The 11,585-nt window shown below is 34.7% G+C and overlaps 3 protein-coding genes across 4 annotated transcripts in view; 1 reads left to right on the plus strand and 2 right to left on the minus strand.

Annotated features, from left to right (window-relative positions):
* LOC109535424 (carbonic anhydrase 2) overlaps nucleotides 1-2,545 on the plus strand; it is a 31,449-nt gene extending 28,904 nt beyond the window's left edge. For both annotated transcript variants that reach the window (XM_019901337.2, XM_019901336.1), the window contains exons 6-7: nucleotides 1,867-2,003; nucleotides 2,109-2,545. In XM_019901337.2, coding sequence (XP_019756896.2) covers nucleotides 1,867-2,003; nucleotides 2,109-2,249 — 278 coding nt within the window. In that variant the 3' untranslated portion in view covers nucleotides 2,250-2,545. The remainder of the gene's footprint in view (nucleotides 1-1,866; nucleotides 2,004-2,108) is intronic.
* A 115-nt stretch (nucleotides 2,546-2,660) lies between these two features.
* Nucleotides 2,661-5,957, minus strand: LOC109535425 (chymotrypsin-like elastase family member 2B). The gene is made up of 6 exons (XM_019901338.2): nucleotides 4,244-5,957; nucleotides 3,817-4,055; nucleotides 3,573-3,740; nucleotides 3,173-3,453; nucleotides 2,972-3,128; nucleotides 2,661-2,902 (listed from the first exon to the last, which is right to left on the minus strand). The coding sequence occupies exons 1-6, from the start codon at nucleotides 4,282-4,284 to the stop codon at nucleotides 2,697-2,699; spliced, it is 1,092 nt and encodes a 363-aa protein (XP_019756897.1). The 5' UTR covers nucleotides 4,285-5,957; the 3' UTR covers nucleotides 2,661-2,696.
* A 2,556-nt stretch (nucleotides 5,958-8,513) lies between these two features.
* LOC109535430 (delta(7)-sterol 5(6)-desaturase erg32) overlaps nucleotides 8,514-11,585 on the minus strand; it is a 10,894-nt gene continuing 7,822 nt past the window's right edge. The window contains exons 4-6 of the mRNA XM_048661580.1: nucleotides 9,215-9,398; nucleotides 8,982-9,154; nucleotides 8,514-8,926 (exon numbers count right to left, since the gene is read on the minus strand). Coding sequence (XP_048517537.1) covers nucleotides 8,723-8,926; nucleotides 8,982-9,154; nucleotides 9,215-9,398 — 561 coding nt within the window. The 3' untranslated portion in view covers nucleotides 8,514-8,722. The remainder of the gene's footprint in view (nucleotides 8,927-8,981; nucleotides 9,155-9,214; nucleotides 9,399-11,585) is intronic.

An 11,585-nucleotide genomic window follows, 5' to 3' on the forward strand; every position in this document is an offset into this window, starting at 1 on the left:
TACACTCTCGAGGAAGACAGGAAACTGTCTTTTATCATCAAAGGACTTGACTCCCACATGGACATAAACGAAATAAACAATGAGATCCACGAATTGGGCTTTTCGCCCGAACAAACCCACTTTTACCGTCTTGGTAACTACAAAAAAGTTTCCAACATGGTAAAAGTACTCTTACCGAAATCCCAATCCGACTTCCAAAACATAAAACATCTGCTAAACCTCCCAGTCCTCATCGAGCCCCAAAGAAACTCCAACACCCTCAACCTTAAACATATTCCCCAGTGCAAGAAGTGCCAAAAGTTCGGGCATTCCTTGACAAACTGTGGCTCCAAACCCACTTGCCACAAGTGCGCGGAGCCACACTTTTACAAGGAGTGCACGAAATCCCGTGACCTCCCAGCCAAATAATTTGTTCCTCAAATTGCTCGCACTTTTGCAGGCTGTCAAATAAAAATTCGAAAGTTTCAACCCAGCCGGCAAAAACACGTGAAATTTTGTTTATGCATAAACAAAGGCCCATTTTATGTCTCACGAAGCACTTGAGTCACATTAAAACACTATGGAATTTTTGTAATAGATTCGAGTTTTTCTTTCAAATTGCCCTCAGTTCTACAGGCCTTTACATAAAAATTGCACACTCCTAAACCTGAAAAGGCAGAGTTTTCATATCATATTTTGTCCCTGCAAAGGCCAGCAAATGACCCAGAAAAAACTAGTCTGGATTAGAATTAAACCAGATTTTTGCGCATTTAGTAAAAACTTTGGTAGTAAAAAGTAAAACTATTCAGAGCTTTGAAGCTTTGCCCATGCACCAGCAAGCACCCAGTATATTTATTTAGAACTTAAATCAAGATTCAAATATTTGAAAAAGTTTAGTTGGAATTTGTGAAAATGTTCCAATTTGCCTCTCAAATAGCTCCCGCTTCTACAGACTTCCAAATAAAAATTCGATACTTTGAAAACCACCGAACAAAACAGTTCTAAATTGCATGTGCATAAAAAGATCCATTCTATATTGCAGAAGAAACTACAGTGCGATTAGAACTTTCTGTAATTTAAAAAGAAATCGAGTTTGCCTCTCAAATTGCTCCCACTTTTGCAGGCTGTAAAAGAAAAATTCGAAATTTTCAAAACCGGCAGACAAAGAAGTTTTAAATTTTGACTATGTATAAGCAAAGGCCTGCTTTATGTCGCAGAAAAAACAAACAGAAAACTAGTCTGGATTAGAATTAAACCGGATTTTTGCGCGGTTTGTAAAATTCTTGCTCAAACTGCAACAACTTCTGCAAACTTGTGAGCCATTCAGAGTTTTGGCCATGCATCAGCAAGCACCCAGTATAATTACTTACAACTTAAATCAAGCCTCAGATAATATTTGAAAAAGTTCCAATCGCCAATTATTCAAACCATTCCGATCTCCTGATAAAAATTCGCAACTTTCATAAGAAAGTACGCAACAAACCCAGGATATCTATTCAGAGTGAACTAAACAGTTACATAAAAATTTGCTACTTCCCAGCCAGAACAGGCAGAACTTTGAAACTTTGCCGATGCATGAAGAATAATTCAGTACATTTATATAGAGAAAAGTAGGCTGGTTCCCACTGCACACTAATTTTTTAAACTTCCCCAAAGCCAAACCTGTAAACTTGCACAAAACCCTACAAGCACTGGCTTAAAAAATCAATTTTCGAACAAGCACTTGCATCAAACATATATTCTCTTATATCCTAATAAATAACGTCGTCATTTTAAAATTGCACCTTATTTTGGTCCTTCGATCGGCATTTGCGTGACGAAGTATCTCTAGTGCGTAAGTCGCTTCAAAGATACGATTTTATTATGTGATGTATTTTGCATTTCCAGATTGTTTGACTTGGATTAAAGAAGAAGCTCAATGCAAAGGCTACTACACATATCAAGGATCATTGACGACCGAACCGTATTTGGAAAGTGTGACCTGGATTTTATATCCCACACCCATTCACGTGTCAAGGCAACAGGTAAAGTTGACTAAGTGCAGATTAACTTATCGCTTTAAAAAATTAAGTAAAATGCGCCTTAACTATTTCAATTGTAAATTAGCCACCAAACAAATGTATTTTCAGGTGGCACATTTCCGTGAACTAAAATCCACACCCTGTGAGAAAGTGAACATTGTGAACAACGTCCGCCCGATCCAGACTCCACCTTCCGATCGCAAACTCAACATATTTTTTGCAAGATCACATCGGAAGAGCGAGGACTAACCCTCGACTTTCTTTAGTTTATCGATCAACAATATCCATACTCTATCTATATGTTCTTAGAGTTTAGCCAAGGTATTGGTTTTGTGGACTTGGGTGGAATGCGGACGATCCAACAAAACCAGACAGTCCAGACCAGAACGGGCCTAAATTGAGACCAACAGGACTCGATGAAGATGTATTGGTTTATGATGGCACGTATCTACTTGTTCAGATGTTACAAGATACATCTATGTAGTGCAAAATGTTTCTAGTAGCTTTTTTCAATTTTGAACTTTAATAAACTTTCCAGAACTAAACCTAGTGTTTTTTTTTTCATTTGACTGACTTGCTTCTCTCCATCTTATATAATAATCATGCAGTCGAACTCACGCAGACCAAGTGATTTAGGAAGAAGTTGATAACAACAACCAATCAGGTTTGGTTTTTATTGAACTTTAATGGCTTTCTTCAGTTATATAATTCTGAAATAGTGTCGTGGATCCACTGGCTGAACATTCCGACGTTTGTGAAAATGGTAAAATACTCGGCATCGCACAGGATTTTTCTGGGGTTTTTTGGACTGATGCTAACAATGCCTTCCAGCGTCCATTTTCCAGATGGTCCACTTTGAACTGCCAGTCCACTTCCGCTGTCTCCATTACAAACAATCCCACCTAAATACGAATAATGGAGTTCTCTAGTAGCTGTTGGCTTAACATTCTCAACTTGTTCAAGCAACAAACCTTCAACTCCTTTGCCGCAAAACGACCCAACAGTGATGTATTTCCTAAACTCGTATCTTTGGTTCTGCAGACACTCTTTGTTCTGAAGGATCTTCACATCAATGGCTTTCAGCTCCTTGGAAATTCTTCCGTTTTCAGTTATTCCCATACCTGCAACCTATGGACTCGTTGGCGGCTGAAGAAACTGTGTACTCCAAGTACCTTTGCGGGATATTTGAGGTGTTTGCCTCTGAGGATGTTCCTCAATGTCCAGTTCATGCAAATCGGCTGGATGCTTGAGGAAAAAGCCAACTCACCGTGCAGCAGGATGATTGCAATATCAGATCCGTAGTTGCCCAAAGAGTCCTGATATAGAGGATGCACCACGATGTCCTCAACATCCAAAGCTTGACTGTCCGGTTCTGGCACGTAAAAGTCGCTCAAAAGTTTGCCTGCCACCACTTTGATGTCCTGCTTAGGCATGCCCCATATGCAATGGGCAGCTGGAAAATGTATTATCGATTTTGGTTCTCTTAGATCTTTAATATCTTTAGCAAGCGGAAATGTTCATTTTGTAAGATTTCAGTATTTCCCGTTAAAAGGCTCGATGTGTATGGGTTACCAGTAATGACGGTGCGCCTGCTGATAATCGTGGAACTGCAAAAGAAGGCCCACTTGAGGCCTTGCAGTTGAAACAGAGCAGCATACCAAGGCCAGAAAATTGGCTTTGTTGGAACACCCTGTATAATCAGAGGTTGCATTTTGATGGTGGCCTGTATTTGACCACAATCTGCAATAATTATTAAGGACTTGGATTTTTTGGGAGTCTCATGCCTCAACTCTTTGAGTTTCCAACTGATACCCACCAGTAAACTCGCTGCAAATCAACGGAGACTCATCCGATCCATCCCAACAGTCTCTAAACCCATTGCAAAGTCTGGAAGAGTCGATGCATTGGCGTGTTTTGCACTGGAAGAAGTTTTTCTGGCACTGAATATGTGCACAAAGCTGGAGGTCCTCATCAATGGCATTCGGGCAATGTTCAGTACCATCGCACAGGTACCTGAATGGCCAGTAGGTTTTGTCGCATTTAAACATCTTTTCACTAAAATTTCCCTGTGTTTAAATGCAATTGCAGTCATTTCGTACCTTCTGGTTTCTGCTGGAGTTGAGCTGTACGGTAGTTAGAAGAAGAATCTTTTTTTTTCAAGAAAACGCATTTAATAACGCCCATAGTTTTGTGTGTTTTCTTAATCCTCTCTCTAAGATTTTTTTATTTAAACAATCACTTACTAAAGTTGCTGGCAAAAAAACGCAATTGTGGCACTTTGCATGCAACTGGGAATTTTACATAGGCTGGAAATATGCTCTTTGGATACTCTCGGGCATCCAGTACTATTCGCCGCAACATAGTCTATAAAATAAGCAATACATGCGTTACAAGCTTTAAAAAGGTTCCATTTGAGTTAATTGCAACAAATTAAGAAAAGTTCAATAATATAAATTTTGAAGTTAAGGTTGCAGGTTCAAAAATCCGCTGGTAATTCATTTGGAAATTATTCAAAGCTCACGTTCTGCAGGATAAAAACACTTAAAAGTTTGGCTAAGCATTGGAGAAACCTTACTGTTTGAACTCCTGAAGAATTAACATTTGCATCAAAACCGGGAGATTTAAAAAAAATTTAAAGCATGCCCAATTTTATATGTTCCTGATTTAAACCCGTAAAAATTTTTAAGTGAATCTTTAAGCTTCAATACTCCAACTGAATAAGCGCTGAATACACACTCAAAATTTCGAGTTTTTGTATACGAATTCTTTCCCTTTAGATCTACTAATTTGTATTGTAAGAAACTGGGAAAGTTTCTGGAAATTTGGAAAATCGCGCTTAGAAATTCAATAATCCATCTGTAGATGCCTTAGAATCTTCTACATTTTTTGGGTTTTTGACCATTCAAATAGAGATGCTCAAAACCCGCTTTTGTGAAAGGGCAAAAATTTTGAAAATGGCTCTAAAGCTGCAGCTTTCCATATACAAATTGCGCTCCTTGAAACCACATTCTGATCTATCAGGTTCTAGACCAAATAAACGCTTCCAATTTTGAAGATTGGTGGATTTTCGGGAAAACGGGTTTAAATTGACAACTGCGTGATTCTTTAAATATTCAAAAGTGAAGCTTCAACGTCTTAAACGGTGCAGATGTTTGAAAATATTTTAATATTTCACATTCTTCACCATTGAAATATTCAATAATTTGATTTTCTGTAAAAGACATGTCATCCTCTTCAAAGGCTGTAAATCAACTTTTCGTTGAAAATCGGGAACATTTTGAAAATTAAAACTCGTTTTGGAATCATTATGTTCGCTCAGACTGCTTGGAATTATGGATCCTTTCAGCATAATTGCTGATATTTATGCGTAGGATAAAAGCAACATTTTTCGAAATTCTTTAAAGTAAAGAAGAAAGTATATGGAAACACTTTCACCTTCTAGTCTAAGAAAGTAATTGAACTTTTCGTTACTTTTAACCTTGTTTTTGCGATCGAATCTGTTAATATATCAACAGTTGAGGCCATTGACTAAATCAGATTTAAATTTTGGGTTTACGTCTACTAGCTTGTCTTTTGTAAGAAATTTGGAAAATTTTTGAAAATTTGCAAAGTTGAGCTTAAAATTTGTAGATGCCTTGGAATTTTCTTGCCCATTCAAAAAAGTTCCTCAAAACACGCTTTTCTGAAGAATAACCAATTTTTTTTTAATTTTGGTTCTTGAGCTGCAACTATCCATATATACAAATTAATTTGGTTCTAGACCAAATAAACGCTTGGAATTTTGAAGATTTGCGAATAATTTCATGTTTTTTATGGCTGGTAAAATTAGTTTTTCGAATGCAAATGAGTATTTTTTTTTATTTGAAAAAGTGAATAAAATTAAGCTCGGCGTCTCAATGCTTCATATGTGCAGATTTTTGGAAAAGTTTTTATATTTCACGTTCGACAATCAAATTTTTTAATAATTTTACTTTGTGTAAAAAACGTAAATTTTTAAAACTTAATCTCTTCAGCTTCACCTTTTGGCTTATATCTCAGGAAACAATCGAACCAGAACGCTCATTCTTTTAATTAAATATTACATTTTCCGATTAAGGTCCTACTTGGAAAATATTACTATATTTTATGCAAAAAACTAAATTTTAACATAGTTTTTACATTTTTTCAATAATGTGCCATCGACTCAAACATGTCGCTATTTTTTGGTCATATCTTAAGAACCAATGAAGCTACAGCGCTCATTTTGAATGTCGTCAATGAATAGAGCATTAAAAGTATCTTTGACAACGGTAAACTTGAGTTAAAAAATAGTGGCAGGTTTCACCAGAAATGCGATTTAAGTGTTACATCAAAACACACAATATCAGGCCATCATTTCAAACATTAGGTCATTTTTTCGCTCATATTTTTGGAGAATATTAATCCGGGGCGCTCATTTGTGCACTACTAGATAGAGAATTAAATAGTACTTTTACGGAATAATACTTTTACTAGGAAAATATTGCCAATTTTCACTCAAAAAAAAACATTCAGCATTGTTTCTATATTTGCACGATTTTTGGCAGAACTGTGCCATGGACGCAAACATGAGGCCGCATTTTTGGTCATATCTCATATTAAAATATTCAATAATTTGTCTTTTCGTAAAAAATGTCGTCCTCTTCAAGTCCTCTAAAGCAACTTTTCGCTAAAAATCGGCGAAATTTAGGAAATTGAAACGAGCTGCAAAATTGAATTCTTCATCTGTAAAGTATTTTGGAATCATTATAGTCGCTCAGAGTGCTTGAAATTATAGATTTTTTCAGCATAATTCATGATATTTAGGCGTAGAATAAAAGCGAAAGTTTTTGAAATTTTTTAAAGTAAAGAAGGAAGTACATAGAAACACTTTCACTTTCTTCTTCTAGTCTAAGAAAGTATCTGAACTTTTCGTTACTTTTAAACTTGTTTTTGCCATCGAATTTTTTAATATTTCAACAGTTGAGGCCTTTGGAAGCACTAAGATTACATATTTTTGACTATAGAACACAAAATCTTGGCTCTTCATGTGAAGATTTCCGTTTATTTTTCCTTGTAATCCTTCTCTGTACAAATATATAATTTATCTATTTACGTCGTTTTTATAAATAGATTGGGTAATTTTTCTTTGAAAAATTTGTTTCCTAAATTAGTTCATTTGGACGTATTGAAGGTCGTAAAAAAATTGAACAAACCATGATACCCAGTTGTGAAAAAACTCACTAAATGACCAAAAGTTGGAAAAAAAAACAGATAATACAAAATATATTGGAAAATAATACAGCAACGATTCAAACGAACAAAATTGTATCAGAAAATTATAGAAAACTCGAAAAAGGATGTATTAAATTATAAAAAATGCAGTGCTAAAATGAATACACAATAATATTGAACAAAAAAAGCACAAACCTCTGAGTATAAACCAAATGCACGAAAAATTACAGATTTAGACGTGAATATTGTTGAGTACGTACAAAGGCAAGCATCAGAAACGCTTAAACCAGTAACTAAAAAACATAAAACAATGAAAGGAAATTTAAGTCAGTAAATAACTATGAGAAAATTAGATGAAAGCTTCTGGGAATTAAATGAATTTGACTGAAAAGCTGCAACAATATGAAGTCATAAAGGAGGTAGAATATATCAAATATTGAAAGGATAAAAGCATTTTCTATAAGAAAATTAATCCTGAAAACCAGTTGCAATAACTGAATTTTCAAAGTTCAAAGAACAAGAAAAACTTAATACCGTCGAATTTATTGTAAATTAATAGCAACGATTTAAACGAGCAAAATTGCTCTAGGAAAAGAAAGCTAGGAGAAGGCAGAATTATGAAAAAAGTATATACTGCTTTTCATTTAATTAAATTTTCATAGCATTCTTGTTACTGACTTTATCAGTTCCTTTTTCTTGTTCGTTTTCGCTACCATTCGCTTTGAGTTTTATAGTTATTGCTCTAAGCGTTATCTACACCGTCCTTTATACGTATTCAACAATTTCCATGCAGATATACTTTTCCGTAATTTTCCACGCTTTTAGTTTCCATTTACAGATTTGTACTATTTTTATTTTCGGGCTCAATTTTATGATTTATTTTTAAAATAAAATAGATAACGCTTAGAGCAATAACTATAAAACTCAAAGCGAATGGTAGCGAAAACGAACAAGCAAAAGGAACTGATAAAGTCAGTAACAAGAATGCTATGAAAATTTAATTAAATGAAAAGCAGTTAAAGACTATACGCAAACTTTTGAGAATGAAATTGATTAAACCAAAAAGTTGCGAAAATATATCATAAATAGTGTAAAATAGATCAAATACAAACAGAAAAAATTGGTTTTTTCATAAAGAAATTAAACATTTTTTTCTTTCGGCAAATTATTATACCGATTGTATAAATATTTATGCTGCTATACAGGGAGAACAGGGCGAAAAGCAGCTACCTTGCATTGAGTTGCTTTTTTCCCACAGTGAAGAGAAAAACTACTCGCACATAAAAACCAAATCATTTACTTACCAGGTAAAATACAAAAAGCTGGAAAACTCCAAATAACTAAAAAATGCGCAAATAACAGAGTCATTTTTCATCGATTGCAACTGCAAAGTGTACATTAAACCAGCGAATGTTCGCGCATAAATTAGCTCAGAATGTGGCTGAGAATAATTACTTATTAATATTATTATCGCATTTCAACATTAGTAACTAATTGCTTTTCTTGAGTCGCTTGATCTCCTTTTTCGTCAGTTTGTATGGCATCTCGGCCCGATACGCCAATGGATTCTCCAACATTCGCTCCTCCAAGTCGGTTTTCAGCTCATTCGAACTGGCTGTGTCCACGGATTTTCCGGTTCCATAAAACAACTCTTCGTTGTAAATCCGGTCTTTTCTTCTGTAAGTTCCATGCAGCTGGACAAAAAAATCAGGAAATCAGATCAGAAAGCCAAAAAATGGGAAAACCTACCTTATCCCAATAGGAAATATTGAAAGCAAAGTTCACGTGGAAATACTGATGATGGTTATCATGGAAAATCGCATCCGGCTGCCAAGGTTGCCACCAGTAGGACTTGAAGCTCACCCCGGAATGGTCGATTATGCCATGATAGTAGGCGTAGAAAGTAACACAGTAGAATGGAACTAAGATTATGAAGCGTAAAGTTAAATTACAGAATTTAAAGAAATAGTTAAGAAACATACGCCAATGGCAAGGGATGAGGAACAGTGGCGCAGACAAAAAAAGTTGAATGTGAAGAGACTCAACTGGATGAATAGCAGTGACGGAGAAGGCAGTGGGTTGCTTATAGCGATGGTGTAATTTGTGGAAGTTTTTGTACAAAAATGGCCAGTGGTAGATTCGATGCAACCAGTAGGTCGAATAATCCTGTGGAATTCAAAATGTTAGTTTTCAAAATGTACAAGCGGCTTTGCCAAAATTGTGCCATCAAGTTAATCATGACGTCCATCTATTGGTCATAGCTCCAGAACCATTAGAGCCAGAGCGCTTGTTTTCCTACTATTGGAAAGAAAATTAAAATCCCAATTCACTGAGTGAAACTTAAAAAATACTGGCAGTTTTCACACGCAAAGCGAAGTTTGAACGACCACCAAAAGGGAGAAAATTGGGCCATTATTTCAAACACGTAGTCATCTATTGGCTCATATCTCAGGAAAACATTGATCCAGAGCACTAATGTTTACCTTACTGGATAGAGAACAAAATAGCACGTTTACCGAATGAAATACTACTAGGTTTGGCAGTTTTCACGCATAAAATAAATCTTTAACATGGTTATGGTGGTTACTGGAAAATTTTCAACAGTTCATCTGTCGATGCTCAGAAACTCTTTTATTTGTTGGGTTTTTCAATTTTTTTAAAAGTTGAAGTTTGATCTTGATGTTCAATTTTCAATGCTCAAATTTTTTCCTTTAAAAACACACCCTGATTTCTCAAAGTTCTAAACTAAATCGACTCAATCAACAGTTAAAATTTGGGTTTACGTCTACTAGTTTGCCTTTTGTAAGAATTTCAGGAAATTTTTGAAAATTTGGAAAGTCGAGCTTAAACTTTAGATGCCTTAGAATCATCTACATTTTTTGGGTTCATGACCATTCAAAAAGAGTTGCTTAAAACGCTTTTGTCAAGAAATATAAAAAAAATTTTAAATGTTGGCCCTAAAGCTGCAACTTTCCATATACAAATTGTGCTCTTTGAATCCATACATTCTGATCTCTCAGGTTCTAGACCAAATGAACGCTTCGAATTTGAAAAATTTGTGAATTTTTGGGAAAATTGGTTTAAATTGGCAACTGCGTGATTCTTTAAAAATTCAAAAGGGAAGCTTCAACCAGAGACAAGTTACTTGTCTCTGCTTCAACGTCTCAATTCTTCAACGGTGCAGATGTTTGAAAATATTTTAATATTTCACGTTCTTGACCATCGAAATATTCTATAATTTGAGTTTCTGTAAAAAAATTCGTTCTTTTCAAGACATGTAAGGCAAACCTTTCGTTGAATATCGGGAAATTTTTGAAAATTAAAACACCAGCAGCAAAATTAAATTCATCCACTGTAAAGTTTTTTTTTGGAATCATTATGGTCGCTTAGAGTGTTTGAAATTATGGATTTTTTTATAACAATTCCTAATATTTATGCGTAGAGTAAAAGCAACATTTTTCGAAACGTTTTACTTTTACTTTCCAACTTCTAGTCTAAGAAAGTAATTGAACTTTTCGTTACTTTTAAAATTGTTTTCGCGATCGAATCTTTTAATATTTTATCAGTTGAGGCCTTTGACTCAATCAACAGTTAAAATTTGGGTTTACGTCTACTAGTTTGTCTTTTGTAAGAAATTTGGAAAACATTTTTAAATTTGGAAAGTGGAGCTTAAAATTTCAATAATAAATCTCAAACAAAAAGAGTTGCTCAAAACACGCTTTTATGAAGAAATATTAAAAATTTTTAAAATGTAGGCTACTTTAAAGCTGCAACTTTCCATATACAAATTGTGCGCTTTGAAACCATACATTCTGATCTCTCAAGTTCTAGACCAAATAAACGCTTCCAATTTTGAAGATTTGTGGATAATTTCATGTTCTTTATGGCTGGTACAATTGGTTTTCCTAATGCAAGTGAGTGATTTTTAAAACTTGAAAAAGTGAATAAAATTAAGCTCGACGTCTCAATGCTTCAAATGTGCAGATGTTTGTAAGGTTTTTATATTTCACGTTCAACAATAAAAATTTTCAATAATTTTACTTTATGTAAAAAATGCAAATTTTTAAAACTTAATCTCTGCAGCTTTACCTTTTGGCCCATATCTCAGGAAACGATCTAGCCAGAACGCTAATTTTTTTGCCACTTAGTGGAGAATTAAATACTACATTTTCAGAATAAGGTTTTTTTTTATTTATTAATATTATTTACTAAAACTAGTCAAGCATGACCAGTCATCAGTTTTTATCTGTAATCTTACAATTAGGGTAGTTAACTAAGTCAGTCCATTGACTTTCCAAGTTTTAGCCTCACAGAAGATTGGCAATATTTACACACACACCATGCTCTGCCCTT

The sequence above is a fragment of the Dendroctonus ponderosae genome, unplaced genomic scaffold, assembly GCF_020466585.1.
Source record: "Dendroctonus ponderosae isolate FM_Combo_2020 unplaced genomic scaffold, Dpon_F_20191213v2 Dpon_F_20191213_1, whole genome shotgun sequence".
In the NCBI taxonomy this organism is placed as follows: domain Eukaryota; kingdom Metazoa; phylum Arthropoda; class Insecta; order Coleoptera; family Curculionidae; genus Dendroctonus; species Dendroctonus ponderosae.